Here is a 17,671-nt window from a genome sequence, read left to right on the forward strand (position 1 = left end):
AAGAGATTTGCAAAAATGTAAAACAATGCTATTTTTGCCTAGGCCGCTATAACAAGAATACCATACACTAGGTGGCTTCTAAACAACAGAAATTTATTTCTCACAGTTCTGGAGCCAGAAATCCTGATATCAGGGTGCCAGCAAGGTTGAGTTCTGGTGAGAAGCCTCTCCTGGGCTACAGATTGTCACCTTCTGGTGGTTTCCTCACATGGCAGAGAGCACAGAGCAGCAGTCTCTCTCCTCAACCATAGGGTCAGTAATCCCATTCATGAGGGTCTGTCTTCAGGATCTCATCCAATCCTAATCACCTCCCCAAAACCCTGCCTCTTAATACCATCACACTGGAGACAGAATTTTAATATATGAATCTGGAGGGACACCAATGTTCAGTCAGTAACACTACTATTCCCCCTAATTTTAATGCCTTAATTTTTTCATTTTCAATTAATATATATTTTTCATTTAAAAATATGCTAACATATACTAGATTTAGAGATACCTGGATGGCTCAGTCAGCTAAGCACCTGCCTTCAGCTCATGTCATAATCCCAGGGTCCTGGAATCAAGTCCCGAGTCGGACTCCCCACTCAGCATGGAGTCTGCTTCTCCTTCTGACCCTCCCTACTCTGAGCTCGCTCTCGCTCGCTCTCTCTCTCTCTGACAAATAAATAAATAAAATCTTTTTTTTTTTTTTTTAAATGTACTGGGTGAAATAAGTCAAGCAGAGAGAGTCAATTATCATATGATTTCACTTATTTGTGGAGCATAACAAATATCATGGAGGACAAGGGGAGTTAGAGAGGAGAAGGGAGTTGGGGGAAATCAGAAGGGGAGGTGAACCATGAGAGACTATGGACTCTGAAAAACAATCTGAGGGGTTTGAATTGGCAGGGGGGTGGGAGGTTGGGGTACCGTGTGGTGGGTATTATAGAGGGCACGGATTGCATGGAGCACTGAGTGTGGTGCAAAAATAATGAATACTGTTATGCTGAAAATAAATAAAAAATAAATTTTTAAAAAATGTACTGGGATGCCTGAGTGGCTCAGTGAGTTAAAGCCTCTGCCTTCGGCTTGGGTCATGATCCCAAAGTCCTGGGATCAAGCCCCACATCAGGCTTTCTGCTTCTCCCTCTCTCTCTGCCTGTCTCTCTGCCTACTTGTGATTTCTGTCTGTCAAATGAATAAATAAGATCTTTAAAAAAAAAAAAAAAGGGTGCCTGGGTGGCTCAGTGGGTTAAGCCGCTGCCTTCGGCTCAGGTCATGATCTCAGGGTCCTGGGATCGAGTCCCGCATCGGGCTCTCTGCTCAGCGGAGAGCCTGCTTCCCTTCCTCTCTCTCTGCCTGCCTCTCTGCCCACTTGTGATTTCTCTCTGTCAAATAAATAAATAAAATCTTTAAAAAAAAAAATAAATAAAAAAATAAAAAAAAATAAAAAAAAATTAAAATTTAAAAATGTACTAGATTTATTGCTATTTTAAAACATTTTTTTAAAGATTTATTTATTTGTTTGTAATAGAGAGAGAGTACAAGCAGGGGCAGCTGCAGGCAGAGCAGGCAGAGGGAGAAGCATGCTCCCTGCTAAGCAGGGAGCCGGGTGTGGGACTCGATCCCAGGACCCTAGGATCTTGGCCTGAGCCGAAGACAGACACTTAACGACTGAGTCATGCAGGCATCCCTATTTTAAAACGTTTTTTTAAATTTCTCAGTTTTAGTATCTAATGTGGTGATGATAACCCACATAATAGCTATAACTCACATAAACCTCTTGGAGGTCCTCAGAATTTTTTAAGAATATAAAGAAGTCCTGAGACCAAAATGTTTGAAGACTTTTGTTCTCTGGATTATTCTTTGTCACCACTTTTTCCAGCTGCCTACTGGATATTTCTTCCTTTTTGTCCCACCAGCACCTTAAGCTGTTCTTGTGGGGAGAGAGTGGACTTCTCCTTAAACAGCAGATACATACAACTGAGCTAATCAAACTCCTCAGTTATGGCACACTATCATCATTGGTCCATGCAAGGACAGTTTGTGTTTTGTTTTATTATTTTCCCCTTTACCACCTACTTCCATTCCTATTTCCTTCCCCCAACATAGGTACATTTTCTATTATAGCTACTGTATATCCTTCCAACCCACATCCCTCATGTGTATTTTAGATATGTGTTTATCCCTTTAAAAATGCAATGTTAGGGTACCTGGGTGGCTCAGTGGGTTAAAGCCTCTGCCTTCAGCTCCCAAGGTCCTGGGATCAAGCCCTGCATCAGGCTCTCTGCTCAGCAGGGAGCCTGCTTCCTCCTCTCTCTCTGCCTGTCTCTCTGCCTACTTGTGATCTCTGTCTGTCAAGTAAATAAATAAAATCTTTAAATAAATAAATAAAATTTAAAAATAAATAAAATAAAAATGCAATGTGTGTGGTATTTAATTTCCTTAAATGGTATTGTGCTATAAAACTCATTCTTTTTTTTCAATCAACATTTTTAACAGCCCTATTGAGATAGAGGTCACATACCCAACAATTATCCATTTAAGTATGTAATTGGATGGTTTTCAGTACTGACAGATACAAGCAACTATCACCACAGTCATTCTAGTACATTTCCATCATCTTAAAAAAGGTGCTATGTGTATGCAGAAGGTGCTAAGGGGGCATTTAGCCAAGACTGGGGTTTTCTGGAGAAGACCCTACGCTGAACAAGTATGGGAAGATCATTCCATCCAGAGAAATATACTCTGTACCCTCAAGAGTGACAAGTCTACCACCCCAAATATGTTGGTTCTCAAGAAATCCTTGGTAGAAGGAAACACAGAGCAGGTCCTTCTCTACCTATTCCAACTCTGAGCAATTTGCCAATATAGTCACTTCATATCTATTTTTTTTAATGTCATCTGTCTGAGTTCAGAAAAGATGATGTCAGATTTGAGCCTTGGTTCTTCTTGTAATATCCCTTCTCTACATGTAATTTTTGGAGTTTCATACTTTGAAACATAGAAAAGAGGAACTGTATTGAAGAAGTAGAGAGATTTGTCTCACTAAAGATTTATCCTTTCTTCCATTATACTCACCTGAGGGAAAAACAAATGCAATTTCCACGCAAACCAGTTTCTCTAGTAGTTCTAACTCATAGGAGAAGTTCCAGTCTGCCATGTCATTTTAATAATTTCACAACTTTTATCAGTTTTATGAGTTTTTTATTTAAATTCAATTAATTAACATATATTATTAGTTTAGAGGTAGAGTTTAGTGATTCATCAGCCCATACAGCACCCAGTGCTCATTACATCACATGTCCTCCTGAGTGCCCATCACCCAGCTACCCCACCACCCACCACCCCTCCAGTAACCCTGTTTGTTTCCTAGAGTTAAGTCTCTTTTTTTTTTTCTTTAAGATTTTTATTCACCCATTTGACAGACAGAGATCACAAGTAGGCAGAGAGGCAGGCGGGGGAGGGGGGAGCAGGCTGCTCAGCAGAGAGCCCATGCGGGGCTCTGAGATCATGACCCGAGCTGAAGGCAGAGGCCTGACCCACGGAGCCACCCAGGCGTCCTAGAGTTAAGTCTCTTAAATGGTTTGTCTTCCTCTCTGAATTCATCTTATTTCACTTTTCCCTCCTTTTCCCTGTGATTCTCTGTCTTGTTTCTTAAATTCCACATATGGTAAAATCATATGATAATTGTCTTTCTCTGACTGACTTATTTCAATTAGCATAATACCCTCTATCTATTTCCATCCATGTCAGATATGGACAAAGACGGGAACCCTCTTACACTGCTGTTAGGAATGCAAGCTGGTATAGCTGCCCTGGAAAACAGTATGGAGGTTCCTGAAAAAGTTTAAAAATAGAATTACCCTCCAACCCAGCAATTGTGCTACTGGGTATTTACCCAAAGGATGCAAACACAATGATCCAAAGGGGCACCTGCACCCCACTGTTTAAAGCAGCAATGCCCAAAGAGCCAAAATAAAAGCCCAGATGTCCGTTTACAGATGAGTGGATAAAGAAGATGTGGTATATATTGGGGCACCTGGGTGGCTCAGTGGGTGAAAAAGCCTCTGCCTTCGGCCCAGGATCCTGGGATCAAGCTCCACATCAGGCTCTCTGCTCAGCAGGGAGCCTGCTTCTCCCTCTTTCTCTGCCTGCCTCTCTGCCTACTTGTGATCTGTGTCTGTCAAATAAATAAATAAAATCTTAAAAAAAAAAAAGATGTGGTATATATACAATGTAATATTACTCAATTTTTATGAGTTTTTATGTGACTTCCTCTGTGTCTGATTCAAATGTTTTACAGGAAATGGGAAGGTTACAGTGGATTCAATAATGGAGGGCCTAAAGAAGTTTAAACGTGAGTGGAAATTCATGATTCATTTTATAAAAATGGATAATCTGGTGCTATGAGTTTATTTTTACATGTGTTTTCTTGGTTGTTAAAGTAATACATGTTCATTATAAAAATTTCTATATCCAAAAAACAAAAGAATGCAAAAGGGAAATTTTAGTAATTCTTAATTCTATCACCCGGTGATATTCTATAGTTTTTCTCACCCCTAATTTTTTTCCTTGTACACACATAATTTTTGTGTATTCAGCATTAAAGCCTCACTTTCGAAACTACTCTTCCATTTTCCTATTAATGTTAAAATCTTACCTATTGATAGGTATGTCTGAATACCTAAAATTCCTTTTTGGATGCCTGTGAAATTTAACGCATAACCTCAGAACTTTCTGTTTGCAGGCCTCTTAGCATATTTATTTCTAAAATAAGCTTCCCAATGCCAAATGCCACCGTCTGTACTTACTTAGAAAAGAATGAATGGGAGGTTTGAAAATGATGCTGTGAAACCCATCAGGAGAGGCAAGTTAAGACTTGTCTTCTGCCCTCTTACCCCCACACACGACATCAATCTGTACTTCATTCTCCAGTAATTTTGATTTGCTCTCTGCATTTTTTCAACAAGAATGATTTTTTTTAATTGATGTGTCTCTGAAAGCCTGATCGTGTTTCAAAAAGAAGAACTTAAGAATAATTTAAGGTGCTTTATGTAAGTATCTACAAAATGAATGTTAATAAGAGAAGATAAATTTAAATTCTGGGCACCCACACTTAACATTTCCAAATGAGTCCTCTTGTATTTTATTATTTGCAAAAGAAAAAAGATCTCTTTGAATAGGTCCCATTCTATCCCATATATTGCTGCTTCTGTCACTGGTGCCAGAAAACTTTTGAAAATGTCTGCTTAGTAGCTTTTAACCCCAGCATTTAAAATCATGATGCTGAATTTATGGATACTGAAGCAATCCTCTGTGATTATGTATAAGATCAATGTTTTTGATTTATTGAGTACCCACCCACTGTAAAAAATAAAGTTAAGCAGTGAAAAAGGGACAAAGTTCCTGCTCTCAGCAAGGCTATTTTTGAGTAGATAGTACGTGCTCAATAAATGCTTGTGGGTTGACTAATAGAGGTTCTAGTCTCCTGCTTTCAGATAATGGAAGATTCACTAACCCAAGCAGCTATATCAAGGTCATTCTTATAATCACCCTCCCAATCTGGGCCATTTGAAAGAGTTATAGAACACCATGTAAAACCCCAGGGCATGTAAGTGAGTCACCCCAATCAGAAGCCAAAAAAGCATGGCTTCCTAGTCTTGCCTGCTTCTTTTCCATCCTTCTTCTTTGTCACCTTCCATTTCTTCCTTTTCTCTGTTCTTCTTCTCTTCTTCCTATCTCTATTAATAGATTATTTTTCTCTCCTCCCTGCTTCTACTTGTTTTCTGACTAGTATTGCCTTTTTCTCTTTTCTTTCTAGTCTCTGTCAAACATACACGGTTCACATGCCCACCCTGCTCTCCCACTTGCTTTCTTCACTATGTAAGCCATTCCACTTGCTGCCATCAAAATGTATGTTATTCTGTGAAGTCCACAGTGCATTAAAGAAAGAAAATGTAGACATTGAAAAGTGTGTTTCATAATTTTAGAAACCTTCAACATTAGCGTGTATTCCACAAATTCACCAAATATTACTCAGTGTCCACTTACTGTGTTTTCTCTATAGATACAGGTACTAAGAGAACAGATTTTATTTTCTTTTTTTTTTTTAAAGATTTTATTTATTTATTTGAGAGAGAGACAGTGAGAAAGAGCATGAGCGAGGAGAAGGTCAGAGGGAGAAGCAGACTCCCCATGGAGCTGGGCGCCTGATGCGGGACTCGATCCCGGGACTCCAGGATCATGACCTGAGCCGAAGGCAGTCGTCCAACCAACTGAGACACCCAGGCATCCCCAGATTTTATTTCTGAATACTGTATACTGTATTGACATTTTTTGCACATTCAAACATGTGCTACCTATGATTTAAGTTTTCACTTTCAAATTTCTGATGACTAGATATACTCATTTTTGAGACTGGCATTTTTTATACTTAAGTTATCTTTTTTCTCCAATCCCCATTTCACCATTTCTCTTTTTCTAAGGAATAAAAGTACATTTCAGTTACCTAAACATAATAACATGAAAATGACACTTCTATATGAACAACTTCAAGACCTGCTAACATTTCATGTCATTTGATGGTGATCATTCAAAATTCTACTCTGGCTTGTAATGGTGTAGGTTGTAGGGTTCTATATGAGAATTTCTCTTTTATATAATTTTTTTTATTTTTTTATTAACATATAATGTGTTATTAGCCCCATGGGTAGAGGTCTGTGAATTGCCAGGTTCACACACTTCATAGCACATACCTTCCCCAATGTCCATAACCCCACCACCATCTCCCTACCCACCTCCCCCCGGCAATCCTCAGTTTGTTTTATGAGATTAAGAGTCTCTTATGGTTTGTCTCCTTCCCGATCCCATCCTGTTTCATTTATTCTTCTCCTACCCCGCCAAACCCCCCCATGTTGCCTCTCAACTTCCTCATATCAGGGAGATCATATGATAATTGTCTTTCTCTGATTGACTTATTTGAGAATTTCTAAAACCATACTTATTAGGACTATAGAGAAACTAAAAACATTTAGAAAAAAATCTACTGTGTAAAAATAAAGGCTGCCTCTTGTCAGAAACAGAAATTTTCCAAGTCCCATTCCCAACCAGTGTGGTGCCACATGCAGCATCCCAGGATGGCACAGGATCCCTCTAGCAAACTAATGTCTAGGCAGGGAAAATAACCAAGCAATACAGAAGAGAAGAAGAGAGAGAAGGGAGGAATAAAGGTGTTTGATTAGTTCTTCTTAATCCTATAAATTGTGTTTCATGTTAGTATTAATCTCTCCCTTTGCATAAAGAAAATGTAGCCATTTTGTGTGTCCTGCTTTCTGCATGATATATTACCCTGTATAGGCTTTACAGCCTAAAGGTACTACCAAAACCTTTCCATGTTTCCATAACCTGCAACTGATCTTTCTTGATATCAAAATAACATTATTGGCTTTATCTGGCCAAACTAAACCAAACTTAGAGCATTGAACTATTATACCCAGCACTTTTCTCCTGAGTTAATCGCCTTGTACCTAGAAAACCAAACTACCCAACATTTTGAGAGGACGAAAAGAAAAGAATTGAATCTACTATTAAAGTACTTATTTCATTGTTCTTCTGGCCATAGGGTAGAGTAGGGCAAGACAGATAGATTTTGTAGTCAATATTATAACAAATATTATATGTACATACTTCACAGGAGAAGTATGTAATAACTATAAAGAAGAAAGAAATAACTATATCACAAAAAGACATGTAATTAGTCAACAGGTTATAACCAAATCACTAATGCAAATGAAATGGATAGCAAGTTGTCCTCCTTGAGTCAACAATTTTTCAAAATTGCTTCACTTCTTTTCATCCTAAAAGATGATAAGTGAATAGTCTTTCCTTCAGTGTTGACTCTATTTGTTGTTTCAAAGACAATTTTTTTGGAGTTTGATACATTAAGGCACCAAAAGAGGCAATATGAAAATATGAATTAAGAAGTATATCTCTAACTGAGGATGAAAGAGTGCACTCATCGTGATGAGTGCCAGTGTTGTATGGAGGTGTTGAATCACTATATTGTACACCTGAAACTAATATTACACTGAATATTAATTAACTGGAATTTAAATAAAAACTCTAAGAAAATCCAAGAGATATGTCACATATAACTGATATTTTCACTTTCCCACTCATAGGAGGAAAAATTAAAAGAAAACTGTAATTTGCTCCTATTCTACTTTTCAAAACTTCAGAAATGGATATAACTTTGACTCTTAATTTTATCTTTAAGCAAAAGGGATGGTGCCACTGCATAAGTTGATGAAAACTGGACATGATACTAAAGGTGAGTGTGAGACCTGACGTGAAGGTATTTAATACTTTGACTTCTGTATTTCAATCCCATAGTTATATTCCCTCATAGTTTTGTCAGTCACTACCCTCTATCTACTTGTTGCTAGGCAACTGTACACTTAGCTCTCCAGTTGTTTTTCTGAGTTCTTTTTGCTTTTATAGTCCATACCACACTGCATCACAGGTGATTATCAAGTATTTTACTTTGTCTTCTAAGGGATTTATTTGTGATGGAATTGTTTTTATCTCTAGTTACTTTGTAACTTACTTGGTGCAATTTATTTGAAACACAAAGCAGGTGTTCCTAACTCTGTCACTAAAGAGATGAATTCAACTCATTGTGCTTTAGTGTCCTTATCAATAAAATGAAAAAGGTAAATTCGATTAATGATCTGTTAGTTCTTTCTCAGCTGTAAAATTCTAACTTTTGTGGTTAAAAAGACACTATCAAGAAAATGAAAAGACAACCCACGGAACAGGAAAAATATTTGTAAATTATGTGTCTGATAAGGGTCTACTATCCAAACATATAAAAAAAAACCCTTGTAACTCAACAGTTAAAAAAAATAACCCAACTTTTAAAATGGGCAAAAGATCTAAATAGACATTTCTCAAAAGAAGATATAAAAATGACTAATAAGCACATGAAAAGATGTTCAATATCATTAGTCATTAAAGAAAAGCAAATCAAAACTGCAAGCTACCACTTCACACCCACTTGGATGACTATAATAAAAAAAAAGACAATAACAAATGTTGATGAGGGCATGGAAAAATTGGGAAACCTCATATATTGCCGGTGGGAATGTAAAATAGTGCAGCTGCTATGGAGAATAATTTAGCAGTCCCCAAAATGTGAAACATATGACCCAGCAATTCTACACCATGGGATATACCCAAGAGAAATGAAAACATATGTCCACATAAGAACTTGTCCAAGATTGTTTATAGAAACATGACCCATAATAGTCCAAAAGTGAAGACAATCCAAATGTCTATCTACTGATAAATGGATACACAAAATGTGGCCTATCCGTACAATGGAATATTGTTCAGCCATAAAAAGGAATGAAGTATGGATACATGCCAAAACACTGATGAACCTTGCAAACATTATACTAAGTGAAAGAAGCCAGACAAAAAGGCCACATATAATATTATTCTGTTTGTATTAAATGTCAAGAATAGGCAAATCAATAGAGATAGAAGATAGATTAGTGGTTGCCTGCAGGCAACTACTGTGAGAGGGGAGTGTGGGAAGTAGCTGCTATTGGTACAGGGCTGCTTTCTACGAGATGAAACTATTCTGGAAGTAGATGGTTACTGATGCCTGTACAAGTTTGTAAATATACTAAAAACCACTGAACTCACACTTTTAAAAGAGTATGTTTTATGGTATGCAAATTATATTTTAATTTTTATTATATTATTTATTTTAATATATAACATATTATATTTATTATATTATATTTTAATTTTTTTAAGTATAGGACTGACCAAAAAATATATATAATATATGTATATATATATATATATTATATTATATATATAGTATATATATACAGAGCTTGACAAACTGATGCAGATTTGGCATTCTTGGGGTTTTTTTTCCAGCAGATAGATAGTATAGTATATATATTATATATCTACAGAGCTTGACAAATAGGTGCAGATTTGGCATTCTTGTTGGTTTATATATATAATATATTATTATATATTTATTTATATATTTTATATATGTATAAATAATATATTATATAATTATATAATAATTATTAATAAATAGTTGAAAAATTAAATAAATAATATATCATATATATTTTATATGTGTATTTTAAAAAACAAGAATGCCAGATCTGCACCTGTTTATTTGTCAAGCTCTGTAGGTGGAAAAAATAAACAATAAGCTGGACCCAATATAAGTCCTAGCCCCAAAGCACCTTCCATATATCCAGCGTACCTATCTGTGGAACCCAGCTTATGTCCTAGTACTATCAGCCCCACAGATAAATACCATACCAGTCCACCAGTTCTAAGCCCCACAGATAAATACTACACCAGTCCACCTAGGATATGCCCATAAGTAAATTAAGTGAAATCAGCCCTTCATCCCATTTGCTTCTGGCTAGATGACTATTGGTGTAGCTAAATTATAATACATGCCTCCTCCCTGGGATATTTTAATTTCTTATGTGTACCACCCTATTAATTTTGATGACTTCTGTCACCACTATTCACTCATAAATCATGGGAACCCAAATTTGAATGAACTTGTCCCACTTCCCTGTCAGCTACTTTGGGGTAGGCATGCCATCTTTTAAGTCTTTATGTTCTTTTCCTACCAGATAGTAGGTATCTGCTGAAGGGATGAATGGATGCACAGTCAGTGTCTACCATGTGTCAAGCTTTATCCTACATGCTTAGGACAAAAATCCCTACTCTCAGGGAACTTAAACTGTAGTGAAGAGATATATGCAACAACAAAAAATAAGATAATAGTATGACAAAGATTACAGAGATTAAAATAAAGCAAAGACATGTTTCCAAAGAAGACATCAGATGGCTAACAGACACATGAAAAGAAGTTCAACATCATTCATCATCAGGGATACAAATCAAAACCACGATGAGATACCACCTCACATGTGTCAAAACTCGAGAACCATACAGAGGTTCCTCAAAAAATTAAAATTAGAACTACCTTACAATCCAGCAATTGCACTACTAGGTATTTATCCAAAGGATACAAACATAGTGACTTGAAGGGGTATGTGTACCCCGATGTTTACAGCAGCATTATCAACAGCAGCCTAACTCTGAAGAGAGAACCCAAATGTCTATCAACTCATGAATGAACAAAGAAAATGTGGCCATATATAAAATGGAATATTACTCAGCCATCAAAAAAACTGAAATCTTGCCATTTGCAACGACATGGATGGACCAAGAATGTATAATGCTGAGTGAAATAAGTCAGTCAGAGAAAGACAAACACTGTATGATCTCACTCATATGTGAAATTTTTAAAAGATTGTATTTATTTATTTGAGAGAGAGAGAACACAAGCAGGGGGAAAAGGACAGAAGAAGAAGCAGACTCCCCACTGAGCAGGGAGCCCAACATGGGGCTCAATCCCAGGACCCTGAGATCATGACCTGAGCCAAAAGCAGACTCTAACTGACTGAGCCACCCAGGCAGCCCTCATATGTGAAACTGAAGAAAGAAAACAGGTGAACATCTGGGAAGCAGGAAAAAAAAAAAAAAGAGAGAGGAAAACAAGCCATAAAAGACTTTTTTTTAAAGATCTTATTTCTTTATTTACTTATTTTTAGAGAGAGAGAGTACAAGCAGGGGGAGGAACAAAGGAGATGGAAGAAGGAGGGGAAGAATCTCAAGCAGACTCTCCTGAATGCAGAGCCCAACGTGGGGCTCACTACCCCAAGACCATCATCCAAGCTGAAACCAAGAGTCAGATGCTCAATAGACTGAGCCACCCAGGTGCCCTGAGACTCGTGACTGTAGAGAACAACCTGAGGGTTGTTGGAGGGATTGGGTGCGGGATGAGTTAGATGGGTGATGGATATTGAGAAAGGCATTGTTATCATGAGCAATGGGTGTTGTAAGTAAGTGATGAATCACTAAATTCTTCACCAGAAACCAGTATTGCATAGTTAACTACCTAAAATGTAAATTTTTAAAAATGAATTAATAAATAAAGCAAAGGAAATGGGTATAAGGAATTCTGGAAGTGAGGGAAAGTAAACAAGAAAGGCCTTGCTGATAAAGGACATTTAAGCAAAAAGGTTAAAGAGGTAAGGGAGTGAGCCATGCGTAATCTGAGGCAAGCACACTGCATGCAGAGGGCAGAGCAAGTGTAAGTGTCTTTATACAAGAGCGTGCTTGCAGTATTTGAGAAAAAGCTAATTGGCCATTCTGGCTAGAACAGGGTGAGCAAAGGCAATGTAGGAAGAGATAAGATCATAGAATTGGGGACAGGACCATCACCTTCAGTCACATAGCCTATGCAATACGCAGTTCCAGGGTTGTGCAATAAGGTGTTCCAGTAAGAGGGTGGGGCAGGTGCCGCCCGTAACAGATCACATAAGCCTGAAGGCTATTGTAAAGGTTGGATTTTTGCCCTGAGTGATGGAGAAAACTACTGGAGGATTTGAGCAGAGACATAACATGCTCTGACTTAAGTTTTGAGATTATCCTGCCTTCTATGTGTAGGATAGACTTGGCAGGTAGTGGAAAAGGCAAGAGCAGAAGCAGGGAGACCAGTTAGACCAGAACAGCAGGTAGCGGTGGAGACGGTGGAAAGTAACCTGATTACATACATATTTTGAAGATGGAATCAACAGCATTTCCTGCTAGGTATATTCCTTGATATATCCCAGGGCCTAGAAACACAAAAAAATATTTACAGAATGAGTGGATTGGATTAGATGTCAGATAGAAGAGGATTGGAGCATATTCCAGGGGTTTTAGCCAGAAAAGAGGAGGGAGCACAGGCCTGGAAGGATGGAACTGCCACTTCCTAAGGTGAAGAGATGAATGAATAGGTGACCAGATACATGGTGTTATACTTGCTCAGTTAGTGAAGAAATTAATTCAAATCCATATGGATGCCAGTACTGTAAGAAGAGGAGATATTTAAAAAAAAAATCAGAGTATTTAGGGGCAGCTGGGTGTCTCTGCTGTTAAGCATCTGCATTTGGCTCAGGACAGATTCCCAGGGTCCTGAGATCACCCCACATCAGGCTCCCTGCTCAGCGGGGAGCCTACTTCTCCCTCTCCCTCTGCCTCCCCCTTCATGCTATCTTGCCCCCTCGCTCTCTATCTCAAATAAATAAAATCTTTTTTAAAAATCAGAGTATTGGGATGCCTGGGTGGCTCAGCTGGTTGGGCAGCTGCCTTCGGTTCAGGTCAGGATCCTAAGGTCCTGGGATTGAGTCCCAAGTTGGTTCCTTGCTCAAGAGGGAGCCTGCTTCTCCCTCTGCTTGTGCTCTCTCTCTCTCTCATTTAGATAGATAGATAGATAGATAGATAGATAGATAGATAATAGATAGATAAACAGACTATTTAATGGCTTTCAGTAATATTAAAACTTGCTATAAAGTTGGTGCTGGTGAAATTTTCTGGTACTTTGGATTGATTCTTGAGAATAAACCAATAAGGAAGAATATATTTTATATTTTCCTCCTATTTTATATTTTCCTCCTATTGCCTACATATGTTGATTCTTATAATACCCCTCACACCCTTACACTCCATGCCTTGTTTGAATGGTGTGGGGGTAAGTGTGTATTGCTATGTATTTTCACTGTTGCTGCTCAACAAACTAACCATGTTGGTGTACATAAATTTTTAAATTATACCTCTTGGTCAAAGTGAGTAATAACTAAAGTGGTATTTTATAAAGGAGAGTAAGCCCTTCTATTTTTGCAAATATTTCCATTTTCATTAATCTAGATTAGTCAGGAGGGAGCAAGAGAGGTATTGGGGCTCATCAGGATTACGCCATCCCAGAGGACTTTGCCTACCCAGGTTACCAGAGTTGAAGTTGGAAATAGTTCCTTCATGCTAACTTACCCTGTTGATTTCTAGATGTTAAAAGGCTGAGAAAAGCCAAAGAGGTGGGATTAATAATGAAGCACAGTATCTCTGCCTAAAAAGGAAGGAACATCTTGCCTTTCTCCAGTCATTCACCGAACACCTCTTATGATTCTGTCATACAACCTTGAGCTTTCGACCTCAAGGTGCTTATGCTCAGTGAAAGCAAAACAGCCAGGGAGAGAAGGGAAGGAACCTTCCTATAAAGAAATTGGCCTAAAAAAAAAAGAAAAAAGAAATTGGCCTACTGGGGCAGTATCTCTAACAGGGAAGTAGCTACATTTTTTTTTAATTCTGAAAAGTTCAGTTCCATCAATCTGGTAAATGACAGAATTTGTGAGATTATCTTCTCCTTGAGGCCCATATATCTTTAACTTCACAAGATGAATTAGACATTAGATATTGGGTTTTCCGGACTTACATATTGTAAATCACGCTGAGACACAATCTTTTGTCATGGCTTTTTTCCTTTAGCAAAACAGTACTGCATAGGAAGAAGCCTTATATCAGATATTCATTTCCTTTCTATTCTTCATAAGGTCAGAAGAGAATATGAGCCTAGACAAATATTAGAGTAATATGGTTGAATTAATTCCAATCAAAAACAGCTATATTCATTCAACATTCCTACTCAAATATCTTCAGGATTCTAGCCAGTGCTAATAAAGACCAGATTGCCTTAGCTTAACAATGAAGATGTGCATGTGTCTTAAAAAATAAAATTTAATTTAAAAACCAGACTAAATGAGTAACATGGCTGATACAAGAAACTAAAAAAAAAAAATGATGGGGACTATGGCAATCAGGAATCTTAGGGTTTCAGCTAAAAGAGTGACAGTTGTTCTGCTCCAACCAATTACTGCTACACCAGAAAGTGAGCCCTGTGTTCTGATCTTTGGGTTTTTCACGCAAAGTTCTAAACTGATAAGTTTTCATTTATCCATGTTTTCACTTATGAAATTCAAGTTTTTAAATGCTCTGTAAGCCAAAAGAAACTTGTATAAGGATCAAATTCTCAATCTCTGTTCTGTTTACCAAGCCCAATCCATCATACCTAATCTTTTTAGTTTCCACTACCTCACTTTGTGTAATCCTGTCCTCTACTGGGTCTGCACTGTTCCTCATCTCCTAATCTTTGTGATTATTCTACCTGCTTTTGGTCTTCCTTCACTCTAAACTGCTCTTCCCTCAGTGCTACACATTACAGTTCTACTTCTCCCTACACATAAGACCTAAAACAGTAAACTCTTAAAAGAAAACATAGGAGAAAAGCTTCATGACTTTGGGTTTGGGAATGACCCTTGGATATGACATCAAAAGCACAGGCAACAAAAGTAAAAATAAATAAACTAGACTATATAAAAATCTAAAACTGCTGTGCATCAAAGAACATAATCAACAGACTGAAAAGGCATCCTACAGAATGGAAGACAATATTTACAAATATTTTAAATAATAAGGGCTTAATATCTGGAATATATAAAGAACTTCTACAACTCAACAGTAAGAACATAAAAAAAAAAGTGGGCAAAAGAACTGAATAGACAGTTTTCCACAAAAAATATGCAAATAGCCAGCGAGCATATAAAAAGATTCTCGGGGTGCCTAGTATTTTGAGTGACTGGCTCTCGATTTCTCAGTTCATGATCTCAGGGCCCTGATATCAAGCCCCAAGTCAGGTTCCCCGCTCAACAGGGAGTCTGCTTAAGTATTCTTTCTCTATCTCCCCATCCGTCTGTCCCTTCCCCTCCTCAAATGCGCTCTCTCTAAAATAAATAAATAAATATTTTCTTAAAAAGAGAGAGATACTGGGGTGCCTGGGTGGCTCAGTGGGTTAAAGCCTCTGCCTTCCGCATAGGTCGTGGTCCCGGGGTCCTGGGATCAAGCCCCACATCAGGCTCTCTGCTCGGCATGGAGCCTGCTTCCTCCTCTCTCTCTGCCTGCCTCTCTGCCTACTTGTGATCTCTATCTGTCAAATGAATAAATAAACTCTTAAAAAAAAAGAGATACTCAACATTACTAATCATTAGGGAAATGTAAATTGAAATCACAATGAGATATATCACCTCACACCCAATAGGGTGGGGGGTCTTTTTGTTTGTTTTACTGTCAAAAAAACAGAAGAGGATATGGAGAAATTAGAACCCTTGTGCACTGTTGGTGGGAATGTAAAATGGTGGCCACTATGGAAAACAACATTTCTTCAAAAAATTAAAAATAGAATTATTGTGTGACCCAGCAATTCCACTTCTGGGTATATCCAAAAGATTGAAAGCAAGGTCTCAAATAGGTATTTGTATACCGGTGTGTCATAGCAACATTATTCGCCGTAGCCAAAAGGTGAAAGCAACTCAAGTGTCCATTGGCAGACAAAGGGATAGATAAAATGTGGTACATATAATCAAATATTATTCAAGCTTAAAAAAGAAGGAAAATCTGACACAGGCTATAACATGGATGAACTTTGAGGATATTAACTAAGTGAAATAAGCCCGTCACAAAAAGAGAAATACTGTGTGATTCCACTTTTATGAGATCTCTAAAGTCAGATTCATACAAAATAAAATGATGGTTGCCGGTGATTGATGGAGGGGGTACATGGTGAGCTATTGTTTAATGAAGGTTAGAGACTTATTTTTGCAAGATAAAAAAGTTCTGGAGATTGGTTGCATGCAATGGGAATATACTTAACAGTACTAAACTGTATGCTTAAGATCATAAATTTTATGTATTTTTACCACAATTTGAAGTATTAATAATTAAAATAATAATATTAACTTATTTCTCAACAATCCATCCAATAGAAGCTGCCATTATTCCCATTTTAATCTAGGTAGGCCCTAACATAGTTGGCCCTTATTAAATACTTGTTTAATCCATCTGTAAATCAAACCATTTTCTTTCCCTTTGTATCCCAAAGCAGAATAGGAGGCAATGCACCAAGTTCAGAAAGACTAGAGAAATGTCAAACTATGCTCACAGTAAACAAAACTCTAAGAGCAGGAATAGAAAGCCTCTAGAACTGCTACTAAGTGAGGCCTGAAGCAATTTGGGGGACTCAAGCTAAACCTTGGGTGCCAAAGGCATCTATGCTTGGCCATGATGAAGACTAAGGACATGCCTAACTCCTATGCAAGATGATTTACAATGCCATGAAACCTGTGAGATCTTGAATATTAAAGTTTCTAATTAAAGCAATCATAATCTTTATTTAATTGCTCTTTTTAAGTCACTCTTTCCAATACTACTATATAGTCTGCAAACCTATGAGAGTTTGGGGAATTTTTGTCCTTCTCCCTAGGCTTAAGCAATTAATGAAATCAAGGCATTTGAGTAAAATTTTTCATTTGAACAACTTCCAACTCATTAATTTTTTTTTAAAGATTTTATTTATTTATTTGACAGACAGAGATCACAAGGAGTCAGAGAGGCAGGCAGAGAGAGAGGGGGAAGCAGGCTCCCTGCTGAGCAGAGAGCCCGATGTGGGGCCCGATCCCAGGACCCCGGGATCATGACCCAAGCCGAAGGCAGAGGCTTTAACCCACTGAGCCACCCAGGCGCCCCCAACTCACTAATGTTTAACATGGTAATATATTAATACAGAATTAAAACAAAAACAAAAACAAAAAAGCTCCCCCCTCCCTGAAATTCCCACAGTGTCAAAATGTTCTCACACCCACACATCCCCCAAAGGATAGACCACATTGAAAACATGGTTGCTCTAGAGCTGGAAGGA

The 17,671-nt window shown here is 37.8% G+C and overlaps 1 protein-coding gene across 1 annotated transcript in view; it reads left to right on the forward strand.

Moving 5' to 3' along the window:
• The window catches only part of EFCAB3 (EF-hand calcium binding domain 3), a 98,081-nt gene that overhangs the window by 54,789 nt on the left and 25,621 nt on the right, over positions 1-17,671 (forward strand). Inside the window, exons 28-29 of the mRNA XM_004749234.3 lie at positions 4,289-4,342; positions 8,261-8,314. Coding sequence (XP_004749291.2) covers positions 4,289-4,342; positions 8,261-8,314 — 108 coding nt within the window. The remainder of the gene's footprint in view (positions 1-4,288; positions 4,343-8,260; positions 8,315-17,671) is intronic.

This window comes from Mustela putorius, unplaced genomic scaffold (assembly GCF_011764305.1).
Source record: "Mustela putorius furo isolate JIRA1106 unplaced genomic scaffold, ASM1176430v1.1 tig00000487_pilon_pilon_pilon, whole genome shotgun sequence".
NCBI classification, from domain to species: domain Eukaryota; kingdom Metazoa; phylum Chordata; class Mammalia; order Carnivora; family Mustelidae; genus Mustela; species Mustela putorius.